This window comes from Stegostoma tigrinum, chromosome 1 (genome assembly GCF_030684315.1).
Source record: "Stegostoma tigrinum isolate sSteTig4 chromosome 1, sSteTig4.hap1, whole genome shotgun sequence".
Classification (NCBI taxonomy): domain Eukaryota; kingdom Metazoa; phylum Chordata; class Chondrichthyes; order Orectolobiformes; family Stegostomatidae; genus Stegostoma; species Stegostoma tigrinum.
This window is the reverse complement of record NC_081354.1, coordinates 162,892,239-162,909,139: the sequence shown is the minus strand read 5'-3', so window position 1 is coordinate 162,909,139 and position 16,901 is coordinate 162,892,239. Positions and strand designations below refer to the sequence as shown.

Here is a 16,901-nt window from a genome sequence, read left to right as displayed (position 1 = left end):
AGGAACATTTTAAACATAATAAACCTGAGTATTATTTAGTACATTTCTCAATGAGTTACTTGAAAGGGTCCAATATTAAAGAGTAGAAATGCAACAATTAATGCATTGTGTCTAATTTCTTATGCCACAATTCTGAATTGTATGGCTTCAACATTTACTTCCTTCTTTCACAATAAAAAGGCGATTTTTTTGTGTATGCTCAAATTCATTTTTATTTACAGAAGCCTGATAGTTTTTAAAATAGTTAGAAAATTGTGTCTGCATGATTGACACATATGAAATTTTACAACATTCTATGTGGGTGCCAAATTTAAAAAGTGAAGATTGAGAATCAAAACATAGTAGGTTAGTTTTAAGATATTTTCAGAGCTCTCTGTCCCATTAATTTCTCAAGTGAACCTTTTGACCTACAGTTCAATTTTGAATAGGCATAGCAAGGAAGGGGCTTATCTCCTTTTGAAGATAATCTAATTTTAAAGAATTATTTCTGAGTGAATTTGCCAAACACGTGTTTGATGTTTTATCAAAACTTTTTTCTCAAGTTTCAGTTAGCTTTTGTTAATTGCACTCAATTACCTTACTTCCCTTTAGCTTCTTTATTACTCTCATGATCCTCACAGCCTTCTTTAATTTTAGTAGTAGGTCTCTTCATTTATTTGTAGTTTCTAGGATCATGGTAACTTCCTTCTTTATGAAAATTGTGCTGTAGGTAACTGGTGCAAGTGCACAGAAGAAAAACACTCTGGACATTTGCTCAGTTACTATTGAGGATCAGTGTATAGTATTTCCCTTCAGGAAAAAGGAGTATAATTGAGAGGGTGGAGTCCATGATTAGAGAAATTTCACATTGCTAATTTTTGGTTACTTTTCCACAACAGTCTCGGATTACAAGCATCACATCATTACTTCGAATTAAAAATAACAACTTGCATTTGCCTACTTGCTTAAGTTGCTCTTGTAAGCGTGCTTCAGTCACCCCTAATGCTCTCATACCCCGGGTCCGGCAAGCTGCCTGCAGCTCATTTACATTCAGTGTAGTTACTCCTTCTGCTGCAATCAACTGTAGGCAAAAGAAATTGATATTCTCCAGTTTAAACAAACAATCCATAAACAAGCAAAATAAATCTAACTGAACAGCAACATAAAGCTAAATCAACACAAGGACAGTGAAAGGGCTGAGTGGGTAACGGGGTTAGAATAAAGTTCATCAACTTGAACCATTAACACTCACTCACTCTGCAGATGCTACCGAACAACTGACTCCTGCTAAAGTGTGAAGCTGGATGAACACAGCAGGCCAAGCAGCATCTCAGGAGCACAAAAGCTTTTGTGGTCCTGAGATGCTGCTTGGCCTAATCTGTTCATCCAGCTTCACACTTTATTATCTTGGATTCTCCAGCATCTGCAGTTCCTATTATCTCAGACTCCTGCTAATATTGTGTTTTCAATCTATCTTATTAATTTAAGATATTTACTGGAATTGATGGTACCCCAAGTAAGGACTTAGGAGTAGAGGAGAGATATGCAGAAAGTAAATCCTCCAATCAACACTCAAATGTTTGAAAATATCAGTTATATCAAAATTGAGAACATAGAAATATGACTGTTCTGTCAAATAAAGTCTGGATGCTGGACTACTTGAATCCCTCACATTTCAGGAGAAGTTCATGAAGGTGAAGCTGACATACAGGAGTCTATTGATAAAGTTCAGTTTTATAAATTATGGTTAATTTTGATTGATTAAATAAGTGAGGAATTAAAATGAATTCTGTTTAATGGTCACCACTGTAGGATACTTACACACCTCTTGACTCACTTCAGTGTTTGCTCTGGGGAGAGAAGCTCTCCTGCACTTAGCTTTATATCAGAGAACAAGAAATTGCAGCCTTTTAGAGCCTGAATAAGCAGGCTCACATCATAGTATGTCTTTTACATGCATAGTTTAGCACACCCTACCCTGAAATAATGACATATCTTAAAATTTACAGAAAAAAAAACACAAAGAAGGGGTAGTTTCATGAATTATCATCAGAGGGAACCAAAGAGCAAAAAATGATGCCACTTTGACGACTACTACTTCGAAAGAAACCAATCATGCACTAATAATAGAGTTCAGTGTGTCTCTGATCATGCTACTTCACGTAGCAGTAATTGAGTTAAGGCAGCCTGGTTCTTCTGGTTTGTTGTACAAGGAAGAAATATTGAAGACAGAAGAACTTCAAACAGCAAAATAGAACGAGAGACCTGCGTTCAGTCAGCCAGCATCACAAACTAGCATTCCAACACAGCTAAGAAATGAATCACTGATTTTATAATTTTTCGGATAAAGTTGATAGCACTGTGAAACTTTTGAAATCATCCTTACTTCTGGAATGGGTCTTATTACTATCATACTGATTAAGCCTTCAGATTCACTCTGTCACCTCCTGCCATAAGTGGAAGCGAACCCTGAAGTTTTACAGGGATCAGCTAAGTAAATTCAAACTAACAAATTAAGTGCTCACTGATTTAATGAGCTGTAGGATTGAGACAGCATATTTTGAGAAATTAAAGTACTCAATATCAGTGGACCATCTTTGGTCTGACATTTTTTTTTCTTTGCACTGTACAAATGTTACCTGGTCATCTGCACGAATGCTGCGCAGCTTCATAATCAGTTGAAACCGTAGAAAATTATTGGTTCCTATTGACTGCAGCTCCAACAATTTGCAAAGTGCAACAAGCTGAGGTCGAGTTAAGTTATCCAGAGTTAACTCATCCTCAAACAGTTTAGAAAAACGCATGATCTCCTCATTGCTCGGTCGCTCTCCAGAATCTCGAACCTAAACAGAAACAAATTATCTTTTTAAACATCTACACAATTTAAAGGCTAACTATAAACCTGATCTGTCTTCCAAAGAAGCATCGTCATTGACAGAAAACAAGGTTTGAAGGAATTAAGGAACAAAAACAAAGTTGCTGGAAAAGCTCAGCAAGTCTGGCAGCATCTGTGGAGGAGAAAACAGTTAACGTTTCGGGTCCGGGGGCCTTTAAAACCAGATTTACAGCATCTCCAGTTCTTTTGATTTTTATTCAAAGGAATTAATTCTTTTTGAGAAAAGGGATCTTGACAACCTACGTCAGATTAGTTGACAGCAATGTCCTGATTTCCATATCTACATGTGTACTTGAAGAGAAAATAAAAGTTGCTAAAAAAAGTGGAATAATGGCAACTGCTGACTATGACACCATCTTGACAGGACCAAATCTAGGTTGATTTCCCCATGGCGTGCATTTACAGCAATGATGCTGTACATTTTCAGCATTTGGAAAAATTTCTCATCTTCAACACCTGCATTTTCTCTCAGATAATGTCATAGGGCGGCATACCTTACACGCTGCTTTGACATTTTCAGCTGGTTTCCATTCACAAGTGCTCAAACTTCTGTTCTAATTAACAGAATAGGAGCTCTCTGATGGCTTTGCGAAATTCACCTCATGCTGCAGTACCAAAGCATTTCGAAATGACCTTAAGTGCTTGCTTGGCTCACTTTAGAGAGGGCAGTTAAGAGTCAGCCATAATGTTATGGGTCTGGGAATTACATGTAGACCAGACCAGGTAAGGATGACAGATTTCCTTCCCTTGAAGACATGAATGAAATGGTTGCCAGATAACTTTCTTTTAAAACTCATTATTTACTGTATTCAAATTTCACCATCTGCCACATGGGGGTTTGTACCCACATTGTGTCCAATTTTGGGCCCCACACCTCGAAGGACATACTAGCCCTGGAACGCATCCAGTGGAGATTCACACGGATGACCCCTGGAATGGTAGGTTTAACGTACCATGAACGGCTAAGGATCCTGGGATTGTACTCATGAGAGTTTAGAAGGTTGAGGGGAGATCTAACAGAAACTTACAAGATAATGGATGGCTCGGAAGGGGTGGATGCTGGGAAGCTGTTACTGTTAGGCGGGGAGACTAGGACCCGTGGGCACAGCCTTAAAATTAGAGGGGGTAAATTTAAAACGGAAATGAAACGACATTTCTTCAGCGAGAGAGTGGTGGGCTTGTGGAATACATTGCCAGAGTGCAGTGGAGGCCGGGACATTAGATGCCTTCAAGGCAGAGATAAACAAATTCTTGATCTCACATGGAATCAAGGGCTATGGGGAGAGTGCAGGGAACTGGAGTTGAAATGCCCATCAGCCATGATCTAAATGGCGGAGTGGACCTGATGGGCCAAACGGCCTTACTTCCACTCCTATGTCTTATGGTCTTATTGCCAGAGTACTGGCCTGGGGTTCTGGATGACATGTCCAGAGACATTACCATGTGAAGGTGGTACGTTTGGCACCTTTAGGCAGGTAATCCAAAATTGTGACTCAAATATTGAAGGAATAGCAATATCATTTTAAGTGAGGTTGCTGGGCACGTTGGAATGGAGCTTGGATAGCTAAACGTTCTCAAGAACCTGCTGCCTACTGTCTTGCTTTTTCCAGACTGTAAAAGATCATAGATTTCACAAGTGCTGTTGAAGGGTCCTTGTAAAGTTTTTGAAAAAATGTACTGCAGATGACAATGTTCAAGTCAGATGTCTACAACATTAATAAGGTCCTCTGGCACATTAGGCCAAGTGCCAGTCAAAGACAACAAACGAACTATTCTACCTCCACATTGCATCACCTGGCCCAGATTCTCATATGCCTTAGCATTACAAGTGCACATCTAAATACTACTTGAATGTTATTAGGATTTCTGCCTCTACAACCCTTGCATGCAGTGAGTTCACTCTCTTGATAGAAAAAGATCTCCTCACAATTCCCTCTGAATCTCCTGTCTTTAACTTAAACCTATGTTCCAGTCATTGACCCTCCAAAGGGAAACATTCCTTCCTGTCTATGTCCCTCAATTATATACATCTTAATAATATCTGGTGCTTCAAGGAAAACAACCGCAGTCTAAGCAATCTAACTAAAAACTGTCTAGCCCAGGTAGCATGCAGGTAAATCTCCTCTGCAACATCTTCAATTGCATCACACTAGTGATGTACTCCATCATATTCCTGACTTGTGTCTTTGAGAAGACAACGAAAGCCAGCCCCTCACCTGCTCCTGTAGCTACGATATCACCAATATGCTTCAGCACCTGGTGTTGTAAAAGATACTAAACACTATTATCCGCTGCCAACATTTCCGTTTCCAGTTGTAGGTTGGAAAGAAGCACCTGAAGATGGCTGAGTCCAGGGCACTGTCAAGAGGCAAACTTGTAGCAATGTTAGGGGCTGAGCTGACAGTCTACGTATAAGAGGGCAATCCTTCTTTGCATACAGAGGATCCCAGCTAATGGACAGCATCCATCTACTCAACACTCTACTGCTGAATCAATTCCCACGTCAATTTTATTAGGGCTTCTTCATGCCACTGTCAAATGCCACCTTTATGCAGTCAACTTCACCTCACCAAATTAATCTCTCTTGTCCAAACTTCAGCCAAGGCTGGAATGAGATCCGGAGCTGAGTGGTCATGGTGCAAGATATTGGAGAGTAAGTCCCACTCGGAAGCATTGTCTATATGTCTTCCATCACTTAGTAGGTGATTGACTAACAGGGTAGTGTTTCAGCAGATTGTGACAGAAGATTTATATAATAATCCAATTCATGAGGCTGATACCAGTGTTAACGACTCTTGCAGTGCAGTTGTAGCGCCCTCACTCTCAGCTAGTTCAAGATTTGCTATAAAATTCTTTAACAGTTGTTGAAAAATATCCGGAAGTCAGTGAAGTAGTTCGTTTCATGATGTGGTTACAGTTCAAGAAAATAAGTCTTCAGCATTATAACCAAGATGTTTGTCGTCCAATTATTTTTGTTGTAACCTGCACATGCAGGCGCTTCTTGAAACAAAAGGAACAAATAAAGTTGTTTTATTTGACTTTTGAGATCATCAGTTTTTTCGATGATCATGGCTCATCCACTTGCCACACGCAGTTGAAAACAGGTGCCAATACCTCAGAACATAAGGTGTAGAGCTGGGTGAATACAGCAGGCCAAACAGCATCTTAGGAGCAGGAAAGGTGATGTTTCGGGCCTCAACCCTTCATCAGAAATAGGGGAGGGGAAGGGGGTTCTGAAATAAATAGGGAGAGAGGGGGAGGCAGATCAAAGATGGACAGAGGAGAAGATAGGTGGAGAGGAGACAGACAAGTTAAAGGTGCGGGGATGGAGCCAGTAAAAGATGAGTACAGGTGCAGAGATAGGGAGGACGGACAGGTCAAGGGGATGGGATAAAGTCAGTAGGTAGGAAATGGAGGTGCAGTTTGAGGTGGGGGGGGCGCGAATAGGTGAAAAGGAAGAACGGGTTAAGGAGGCAGGTACGAGTTTGGCTGGTTTTGGGATGCAGTAGCGATAGGGGAGACTTTGAAGCTTGTGAAATCCACTTAGGAACCCTGCAGCCAATGGTATCAAAGTGGAAAATCAGTTGCCATTCCTGCAACCTTTGGTTGGCATCGTTGTGGCACTGCAGGAGGCCCAGGATGGGCATGTCGCCTGATGATTGGGAGGGGGAGTTGAAATGGTTCAAGACTGGGAGGTGCAGTTGTTTATTGCAAACCGAGCCTAGGTGTTCTGCAAAACGGTCCCCAAGCCTCCACTTGGTTTCCCTGATGTAAAGGAGGCCACAAAGGGTACAGCAGATGCAGTATACCACATTAGCAGATGTGCAGGTGAACATCATGATGATGAGGGAAGTCTTCTTGGAGTCTGGGATGGGGGTGAGGGAGGTGGTCAAGGGGCAGGTGCAGCACTTTCTGCGGTAGCAGGGAAAAGTGCCAGGTGTGGTGGGGCTGGAGGGGAGTGTGGAGCAGACAAGGGAGTCACAGAGAGTGGTCCCTCCAGAAAGCAGACAAGGGTGGGGAGGGAATAATGTCTTTGGTGCTGGGGTCAGACTGCAGCTGGCGGAAGCATCAGAGGATGATGCATTGGATCCGGAGGTTGGTGGGGTGGTACGTGAGGATGAGGGGGATTTTTTTTGGTTGTTATTGCAGGGACGGGGTGTGAGGGATGAGTTGCGGAAAATGCGGTCAGGGGAGTTTTCGACCACTGCTTGGGGGGCAGTCGGCAACCACCTAGAAACCGATATCCTTGTTTGTTACATGCGATGCCAGAAAGCTCCTGAGGCACAATGGTAGCTAGGAGAGCTCACAAGTCCCACCTGTTTCAGACCCCAACATTTCCAGACTGGTTGATTAGTAAACATCTACATCCTAGGGTCCACCAGAATTTTGGTGGATAGAATTCATAAGGCTTTTGATCAGTTACTTATTTAATTGCCCACCATTATTCTCAACACAATCCAAATCATTACATTAACCACAATGGTAGAACATACAGAACATTACAGCACAGTACAGGCCCTTCGGCCCTCGATGTTGTGCTGACCTGTCATACCGATCTCAAGCCCATCTAACCTACACTATTCCATGTACGTCCGTATGCTTATCCAATGATGTCTTACATGTACCCAAAGTTGGCGAATCTACTACCATTGCAGGCAAAGCGTTCCATTCCCTTACTACTCTGAGTAAAGAAACCACCTCTGACATCTGTCCTGCATCTTTCACCCCTCAATTTAAAGCTACGCCCCCTCGTGCTCACCGTCACCATCCTAGGAAAAAGGCTCTCCCTATCCACCCTATCTAACCGTCTGATTATTTTTTATATGTTTCAGTTAAGTCACCTCTCAACTACCTTCTCTCTAACGAAAACAGCCTCAAGTCCCTCAGCCTTTCCTAAGACCTTCTCTCCATACCAGGCAACATCCTAGTAAATCTCCTCTGCACCCTTTCCAAAGCTTCCACATCCTTCTTATAATGCGGCGACCAGAACTGTACACAATACTCCAAGTGTGGTTGCACCAGAGTTTTGTACAGCTTCACCATAACCTCTTGGTTCCGGAACTCGATTCCACTATTAATAAAAGCTAAAACACTGTATGCCTTCTCAACAGCCCTGTCAACCTGGGTGGCAACTTTCAAGGATCTGTGTACATGGACACCGAGATCTCTCTGCTCATCTGCACTACTAAGAATCTTACCATTAGCCCTGTACTTTGCCTTCTGGTTACTCCTACCAGAGTGCATCACCTCACACTTGTCTGCATTAAACTCCATTTGCCACCTCTCAGCCCAGCTCTGCAGCTTACCATTGTCTCTCTGCAACCTACAGCATCCTTCGTCACTATCCACAACTCCACCGACCTTAGTGTCGCCTGCAAATTTACTAACCCATCCTTCTACGCCCTCATCCAGATCATTTATAAAAAATGACAAACAGCAGTGGACCCAACACCGACCCTTGCGGTACACCACTAGTAACTGGTCTCCAGGATGAACATTTCCCATCGACTACCACCCTCTGTCTTCTTTCAGCAAGCCAATTTCCGATCCAAACTGCTATATCTCCCACAATTCCATCCCTCCGCATTTTGTACAATAGCCTATTGTGGGGAACCTTACCGAACACCTTGCTGAAATCCATATACACCACATCAACCGGTTTACTCTCATCTACCTGTTTGGTCACCTTCTCAAAGAACTCAATAAGATTTGCGAGGCATGACCTACCCTTCACAAAACTGTGCTGACTATCCCTCATCAATTTATTCTTTTCTAGAGGATTATAAATCCTATCCCTTATAACCTTTTCCAACACCTTACCAACAACTGAGGTAAGGCTCACTGGTCTATAATTACCAGGGTTGTCTCTACTCCCCTTCTTGAACAGGGAAACCACATTTGCTATCCTCCAGTCATCTGGCACTATTCCTGTACACAATGACGAGTTAAAGATCAATGCCAAAGGCTCGGCAATCTCCTCCCTGGCTTCCCAGAGGATCCTAGGATAAATCCCATCCGGCCAAGGGGACTTATCTATCTTCACACTCTGTAGGATTTCGAATACCTCTTCCTTGTGAAACTCAATCCCACCTAGTCTACTAGCCTGTATCTCAGTATTCTCCTCGACAACATTGTCATTTTCTAGAGTGAATACTGTTGAAAAATATTCATTTAGCACTTCCCCTATCTCATCTGATTCCACACACAACTTACCACTACTATCCTTGATTGGCCCTAATCTTACTTTCGTCATTCTTTTATTCCTTAAATACCTATAGAAAGCCTCAGGGTTTACCCTGATCCTATCCGCCAACAAATTCTCATGTCTCCTCCTGGCTCTTCCGAGCTCTCTCTTTAGGTCTTTCCTGGCTACCTCGTAGCCCTCAAGCACCCTAACTGAGCCCGCACATCTCATCCTAACACAAGCCTTCTTCTTCCTCTTGGCCAGAGATTCCACCTCCTTCGTGAACCACGGCTCCCACGCTCTACAGCTTCCTCCTAGCCTGACAGGTACATACTTATCTAGGACACACAGGAGCTTTTCCTTGAATAAGCTCCACATTTCTAATGTGCCCATCCCCTGCAGTTTCCTTCCCCATTCTATGCTCCCTAAAGCTTGCCTAATCTCATCGTAATTGCCTTTCCCCCAGCTATAACTCTTGCCCAGTGGTATACACCTATTCCTTTCCATCACTAAAGTAAACATAACAGAATTGTGACCGCTATCACCAAAGTGCTCACCTACTTCCAAATCTAACACCCGGCTGGGCTCATTACCCAGTACCAAATCTAATGTGGCTTCGCCCCTTGTTGGCCTATCTACATACTGTGTCAGGAAGCCCTCCTGCACACACTGGACAAAAACTGACCCATCATATAGTACTGGAACTATAGTGTTCCCAGTCAATATCTGGAAAGTTGAAGTCCCCCATGACAACTACCCTGTCTCTCTCAGTCCTATCGAAAATCATCTTTGCTATCCTTTCCTCTACATCGCTGGAACTATTCGGAGGCCTATAGAAAACTCCCAACAGGGTGACCTCTCCTTTCCTGTTTCTAACCTCAGCCCATACTACCTCAGTTGATGAGTCCCCCAACATCTTTTCTGCAACAGTAATACGGTCCTTGACCAACAATGCCACACCTCCTCCCCTTTTACCATCTTCTCTGTTCTTACCGAAACATCTAAATCCCGGGACCTGCAACAACCATTCCTGTCCCTGCTCTATCCATGTCTCCGAAATGGCCACAACATCGAAGACCCAGGTACTAACCCATGCTGCAAGATCACCCACCTTATTCCAGACGCTCCTGGCATTGAAGTAGACACGCTTCAAACCAACTTCTTGCTTGCCGGTGCCATCCTGCGTCCCCTGAAACTTTATTTCGGACCACCCTACTCTAAACCTTTTCTATACTCGAACTACAATTTCAATCAACTACAATCATCCCCCTGCTGAAATAGTTTAAACCCACCCGAATAGCCTAAACAAACTTCCCCCCCCAGGATATCGGTACCCCTCTGGTTCAGGTGAAGACCATCTTGCTTGTAGAGGTCCCACCTACCCCAAAGAGCCTCAATTATCCAAGAATCCAAAACCTTCCCTCCTGCACCATCCTTGAAGCCACGTGTTCAACTCCTCTCTCTCCCTAGCACGTGGCATGGGCAACAAACCAGAGACAACAACACTGTTCATCCTAGCTCTCAGCTTCCACCCTAGCTCCCTGAATTTCTGCCTTAAATCCCCTTCTCTCTTCCTACCTATGTCATTGGTGCCAATGTGGACCACGACTTGGGGCTGCTCCCCCTCCCCCTTAAGGATCCCAAAAACACGATCAGAGACATCATGCACCCTGGCACCTGGGAAGCAACACACCAACCGTGAGTCTCTCTCATCCCCACAGAACCTCCTATCTATCCCCCGAACTATGGAGTCCCCAACGACTACTGCTCTGCTCTTCTTCCCCCTTCCCTTCTGAGCAGCAGGGACGGACTCTGTGCCAGAGACCTGTGCCCCACTGCTTTCCCCTGGTAAGTCGTTCCCCCCCCAGCAGCATCCAAAACGGTATACTTATTGTTGAAGGGAATGGCCACGGGGGATCCCTGCACTGCCTGTTGGTTCACTTTCCGTCCCCTGACTGTAACCCATCTGCCCTTTTCTTGTACCTGAGGAGTGGCTAACTCGCTGTAACTCGTCTCAAAAACCCCCTCTGCCTCCCGAATGATCCGAAGTTCATCCAGCTCCAGCTCCAGTTCCAGTTCCCTAACGCGGTTTTCAAGGAGCTGGAGTTGGGTGCACTTCCCACAGATGTAGTCAGCAGGGACACTAGTGGTGACCCTTACCTCCAACATTCTGCAGGAGGAACATTCAACCGGTAGAGTAAGAAATGCAATGGGCCTTGAGGCAGCCAGATTCAAGTCCCGCCTCAGAATTTGATGGCTATGAAAGGTGTGGGGTAACACAACTGAACAGATCAATTACTTAGTTGTAAACCCTTCTGATATGCCTATGACAGGCAATAAAGAGCAAAAAGTTTCTGTATGACCAGACCAGAACCACGTGGTAGGTGGAGCATGACAGCCTCCCTGCATTCAAAGATTCCATGATTCATTCTTGGCATGAGCATGCACCATCCTTGTGTCAAGGGAGTACTTATACGTATCGGACCACATGGGTGCAAATTGTTTGCAGTACATGTCTGCTGCTTGAGCATGATTTATAACCAGTTGGGTGATGCGCAAAAGCATTGCAATGTTACCACTTTCAACAAGTAATGAGTGCTTCTTCAACTTTATGCCAGAAACTACAGGTAAAAACAAGCTGCTTGTAAGAGGAACTAAGTGTCACAGATGAGGAATAATTAAATTTGTTTCAATCTACTTGGATGAACTTGATTTCCCTCCAAACAAGTGCTTCCACAGTTTAAAAATAATCAAATGTGAATCCACCAAAGCAGGAAATATTAGCTCTTGTATTTCTCCCAACTGTCTCACTCCCGCAGCCAATGAATAAGGCAGAGCTAAGTCCAAGGACATCAATAGCCCTCAATTACCATTCTCCAGAGCAAGTATAAGCAGCAAAAGCACCAAGTTATCAGATACTGTCCTGTAGATGCAAATACATATTTGTACTTTGTAACAATTAGTGGTTACTAAATCAAAAGAATTAGCACTAATTCAAAGTGATTGAGATCAATCGCAGTCGGCTATCTCAGAACTAAAGCAGATGTTTAAGAAAAGTAAAAGAGACAAAGTCAGTACTAAAAATAAAAATTAGACAACTGTCATTTTCACTTGTGCATTTAATATTGGCAACAATCCAAATGTGCAACTCAAGTCTAAATATTACCTTCTGGAAGAATGTAGAAAAGTCTTTTGTGACATCACCCTTAGCTGCTTTATTTCTTAGGGCAATCTCTTCAATTGTATCTTGAAGAAATTTTGCCATTTCAAGTTTCACTCTCAGCTCTTTTTTCAACCTTTCTTCCTAAAGAAAAATGAATATCCTTTAGCTTTCAAGCACATTAGATGCGTCAAAAAAAATACAAATTTTCAGTATTCATGTCCAGCACAATTTTATAGGCTGTTTGACAGGTTTCAGCAATTAATTTTTCTACTCAAGTTCAAGTCAGCCTGTTTTGCTGGCTTTTGCCTCTTCACCCATGTACCAGTGATAAAATGTAGCCCCAAATATTATTCCAACTTTTACCCTATAATGGAGGAAAATGGTTAATGTAGGGATGGCAGCAGAAAATAGTGAATATTTATAAATCGAACAAATTAGACAAAACTGGGAACCCGTTCAGTGACTTTATTCACATAGATGAGCTCTACAGAGATTAACAAGATATTCAATCTAAACTGAACAAACTTAATTAACTTGTCAACTTGGTAAAAAGTTGAAACTTGAGGTGAATCAGAGCAGGGAAGGGAACAAAGGGATAGCTATCACAGCCCAGTGATCAAGTATTAGGCCATTAACTTGTCAATCTAGGCTCACATGTGATTAGCATTTCAGAGAGGAGAAAATATTTTTAAAAAAAACTTTACAGGTTCAAGGAAGAAATCAATGTTTTGATTATTTGAGGGCAATTTTTTCTTTAAATCAAGTTCCACTGAAAGTCAAATTTTGGTTTGTAAACATGTTCCATTTTGATTGCTGTTAATCTATTTAAAAAGTGTTTTATTAATGGTCTTTTAAAAAAATTAGAGTACAAGTGCAGCAGTTTTTGCATTTGGTGCACATACTAAACCTGATTAAGTGAAACCAATTGAAAATGCCTGAAGGCTTATTTTTAAACCTTCATTTCTAGTTCCAATGGCACAAAAAGAGCAGAATTTAGACCAAAGCTTGAACTTCTGAATCCAGATGACACTTGTCTTATATTTTGAAAAACACATTAAACTACAAGTCAATATACTTGCAGAATTTTCAGACAAAAAGTGCTGGAGGTTCTTAACAATTGGGATTAAACCAAACATCGTTCAACTTGAGCAGTTAACAAACAAAATTTGACAAGTATTGCTTTAACATTCAAATATACTATGAACTCTCCAGGGACAAAATCTATAGTTGGGATACACCAGTATGGAAGCATTTTGCATTTTAAAGTACACCCATGCATATCACAATATCATATTAGAACACTTGGAGAGCGGAATCAAATATTTAGTAGATAAAGGAATGAATTTTTTTTAATGTGCTTTAATAATGCTTTCGGCTTCATCCAAATATTTATGTCCATGTTTTGTTCTGGTTCACATACTGGTTATTAGACATTCTAATGACATATCATTAATCCAGAAATATCCAAAAATCGGGAAGTGACTTCAGTCCTGGGAATTCCAGACTGGAGATATTACAGTGCATGCTAAAACAGTCCGAATTCATACTCACCTTCTTTGACTTGGTCTCAAAGGTTGAAGGAAGCATGTTAGGGAAAAGTTTAAGAACAACAGGAAGAAGAAACTCCATGAATGGAACAATGATGAAAACCAGGAAGGGCACCAGGCGGAAGAGGTCAGCACATGTCCTCAGAAACTGTTAGGAGATTAAAAAAATTGAAATTCAAAAGCAGTTCCTTCAATTTGACTTAATTTTTGACAATTGACAACAGTGATAAGCAGATTTGGTTGATTAAACTTTGAACTGGTGGACTGTATCAGGACAAAGAGGACATGACAGTGTAAAGTTACTGGACAGGTAATTCAGAAGTATCCAACAATATAATATGAACCAATGCTTGTAGCATGAAAGCATAAGTGACACAGCCCATTAGGTCAACACCAGTTCTCTGCTCTAGCTATTTAAATCAGTCCCACTCCCTTGACTTTTCATTGGCACTTGAAAATTCCCTCCAAGAAATTGTTCAACTCATTTCCAAAAGATAATACTGTGTCTTTTCCCACTGAGAGAAAGGTAGGCCATTCAGTCCATCAAGTCTTCCCTGCCATTTGAGAGATCAGGACTGATCTGATGATCTTCAATCCCACTTGCCTGTCTTTTCCCCCATAGTCAAGATTCTCTTACTATTGAAAATCTGCCTGTCCCATTCTTAAATATACTTAATGGCCCAGCGTTAACAGCTGTCTGCAGTAAACAATCTCAGATTCACTACTCTCGGAACAAAATTCTTCTCAATCTGCAACACCTTACACCCTCTGGATCTGGACACTCTCAAGGGGAAACAACCTCGCACCCAAGTCTTTAACACATACAGTAAATTACTGTGACCTCACCACTTAACTATTGTGCTGATTGGCATCAAATTCTATCTACTGTGACAGGATTCAAGCCCAGGTTTCCAGAACATTACCTGGCTCTCCAAATTAACAATCCAGCAATAGCACTACTAGCATTGGTTGCTCACGTTTTTCACCACCATTCATTACTGTACCTGGCAGAACTGCAAAACTTAGATCTCATCCATTGTTTGTTGGCTTGGTTTGTCCTATCACTGTTTCCATGTTGGGTATACATGGAATAAAATGAAGCATGACATATAGCTATCATAGCTCACTACAAAGACACCTCATTTTCAAGTGGATCTGGTGCTGCTCCTGGGATGGCTTCCTGCACTCTTCACTGAGGCAGGGTTGGTCCCTGGCTTGGAAAAGCAAAACACTGCAACTTAGGATATATGCTGATGATAATTTCCCAAAATTCACTAGATTTAGCAACAGTCCTGGCAGATTGTAACAAGCAAATTGACACAGGAGAAAGGAGGGAGTGTGAAAAGAGGAAACTACAGCACAATAGCCTCATATCTGTAGTCAGGTTTGTGTTGGAATGAATTGCAAAGATGACTTAATCTACTTAGGAAATCACTGCTTCTGCAAAGGTTTCATCCAAAAATCTAAAGACTTGCTCTCTAGTAAAAAATTAAAAACACATTTACCCATGTATAGGCAAGTTACTCAGAACATTCTACATAGTTTTTAATTCATTCTTTCAAAATAAAATGCTGAGCCTAAGATAATCAAAACAAAAGGATATTCTGACTAGAATATCACATTTTAACAAGACCTTCTGGTAAGCAGTGACATAACACATTAGCTTTCATCATTGTTCTCTTCCTCATCAGAAACTCTCATTATACTCATGATCAGGCCCGAAGCAAAACTGGTCATACACAAACTCATGGCACAGAACATGCTGGAGTTAGAGAGAATTTTGATTTGTGCATTAACTTAAGCACAGAAATTACAACATAAATTACTGAATTTCCAGATGGTGGATTGCACAAACCAGACTACGTCGATAATGCGCTGACAAGAAACAACTTGATACTTGTGTGGGATCCTCGACAAGATTACTCAAGCAATCAATCAACGATAAATGATTATGATTTTGGCTTCATAAATTGGTCAGAAATGTTAAAGCTTCACTGTGGAGCTCATGGCTACCATTTCACTGCGATATTACTGACACTAACGCACAAAATACAAATCTTGCACAAGTAGCAAGTTCAAAATAAATTTTCCAGTTTCACAAGGTAATCGAAATGTAGTTTTTGTGTAAGTCCATCCCACGCAACTACATGACATGAGACATTGCATTCTGTGGCCATTTTCAAAGATACCCACTGAAATAAATATCAACAATGCCTGGAGGACCATCTGAAAGACATTCAGTCTGCCCATAAGTTGCTTATCTTCCAAAGTAAGAAATTATTCTCAATTGAGTATCAGAGACTAAAGTTCGCTACACGCTGAGGGAAGGATGAAAGCTTGTGGCGGTCACTGCAGAAATGCCAAAGGGAAAATTTGCTACCCCAGTTCTTGTATACCTAGAGACTAGAAACTGTAGAACCCTTTGGGCTGCATGCTTTCCATGGAATGTGTTTTCTAATTATTGAAGACATATTGAAGTATTTCAGATTGCAATGTTATGCTTTGGGAAAAATGTGACACCTATTGCACTGGAATTTTCACTGCTTGGCAACTCCGGAAAAAGGCAAACATGAATTCTACTTCAAGGGTGTGGCTGCAGCAAAGGCAAAGAATTTTACATGCAAAGGGTGTTTGATGTTTTGAACTGACTTCCACAAACATGCTTAATCAATTGTTATTGCAAAACAGATGGAAATACATAATTTAATCAGATATAAATAATCCAAGGATGTAAGTCAATGGTGAAAAAAGGGATTTGGATTGCAGATCAGTAGCTATCTCAATGTTAGGATACATTTGACAGGTGAAATTGTGCTTTCCTGTTCTTTGGTTATGAAGTTGTGGTAATTGTTAAATTTATTTTTCCTGGGATGGGGAGAGTACCATTGGAAATGTCTACATATTTACTTATCACTAACTGCCCTCAAGTTGGTGGTACAGCCTTCTTGAACTAGTCCATCTGGTGGAGGCAAACCCCCGAAGGCTTTAACAATATTTTGATTTTACAACAGCAAAGGAATGCCAGTACTCACCATAATTCCAAGTCAAGACAGTGGGAGGGGCTAGGAGGAGAACTTGCATGTGGTAGTGTTTAACTGCAGCTGCTGCCCTTGTCCTAAGTATGTCTTATGG

At 41.6% G+C, this 16,901-nt stretch overlaps 1 protein-coding gene across 4 annotated transcripts in view; it reads right to left on the bottom strand.

The window, feature by feature from the left end:
• Positions 1-16,901, bottom strand: part of letm1 (leucine zipper-EF-hand containing transmembrane protein 1) — an 83,895-nt gene that overhangs the window by 41,020 nt on the left and 25,974 nt on the right. For all 4 annotated transcript variants that reach the window (XM_048529570.2, XM_048529552.2, XM_048529562.2 and 1 more), the window contains exons 4-7: positions 13,774-13,917; positions 12,226-12,363; positions 2,619-2,822; positions 941-1,060 (exon numbers count right to left, since the gene is read on the bottom strand). In XM_048529570.2, the coding sequence (XP_048385527.1) occupies positions 941-1,060; positions 2,619-2,822; positions 12,226-12,363; positions 13,774-13,917 (606 nt within the window). The remainder of the gene's footprint in view (positions 1-940; positions 1,061-2,618; positions 2,823-12,225; positions 12,364-13,773; positions 13,918-16,901) is intronic.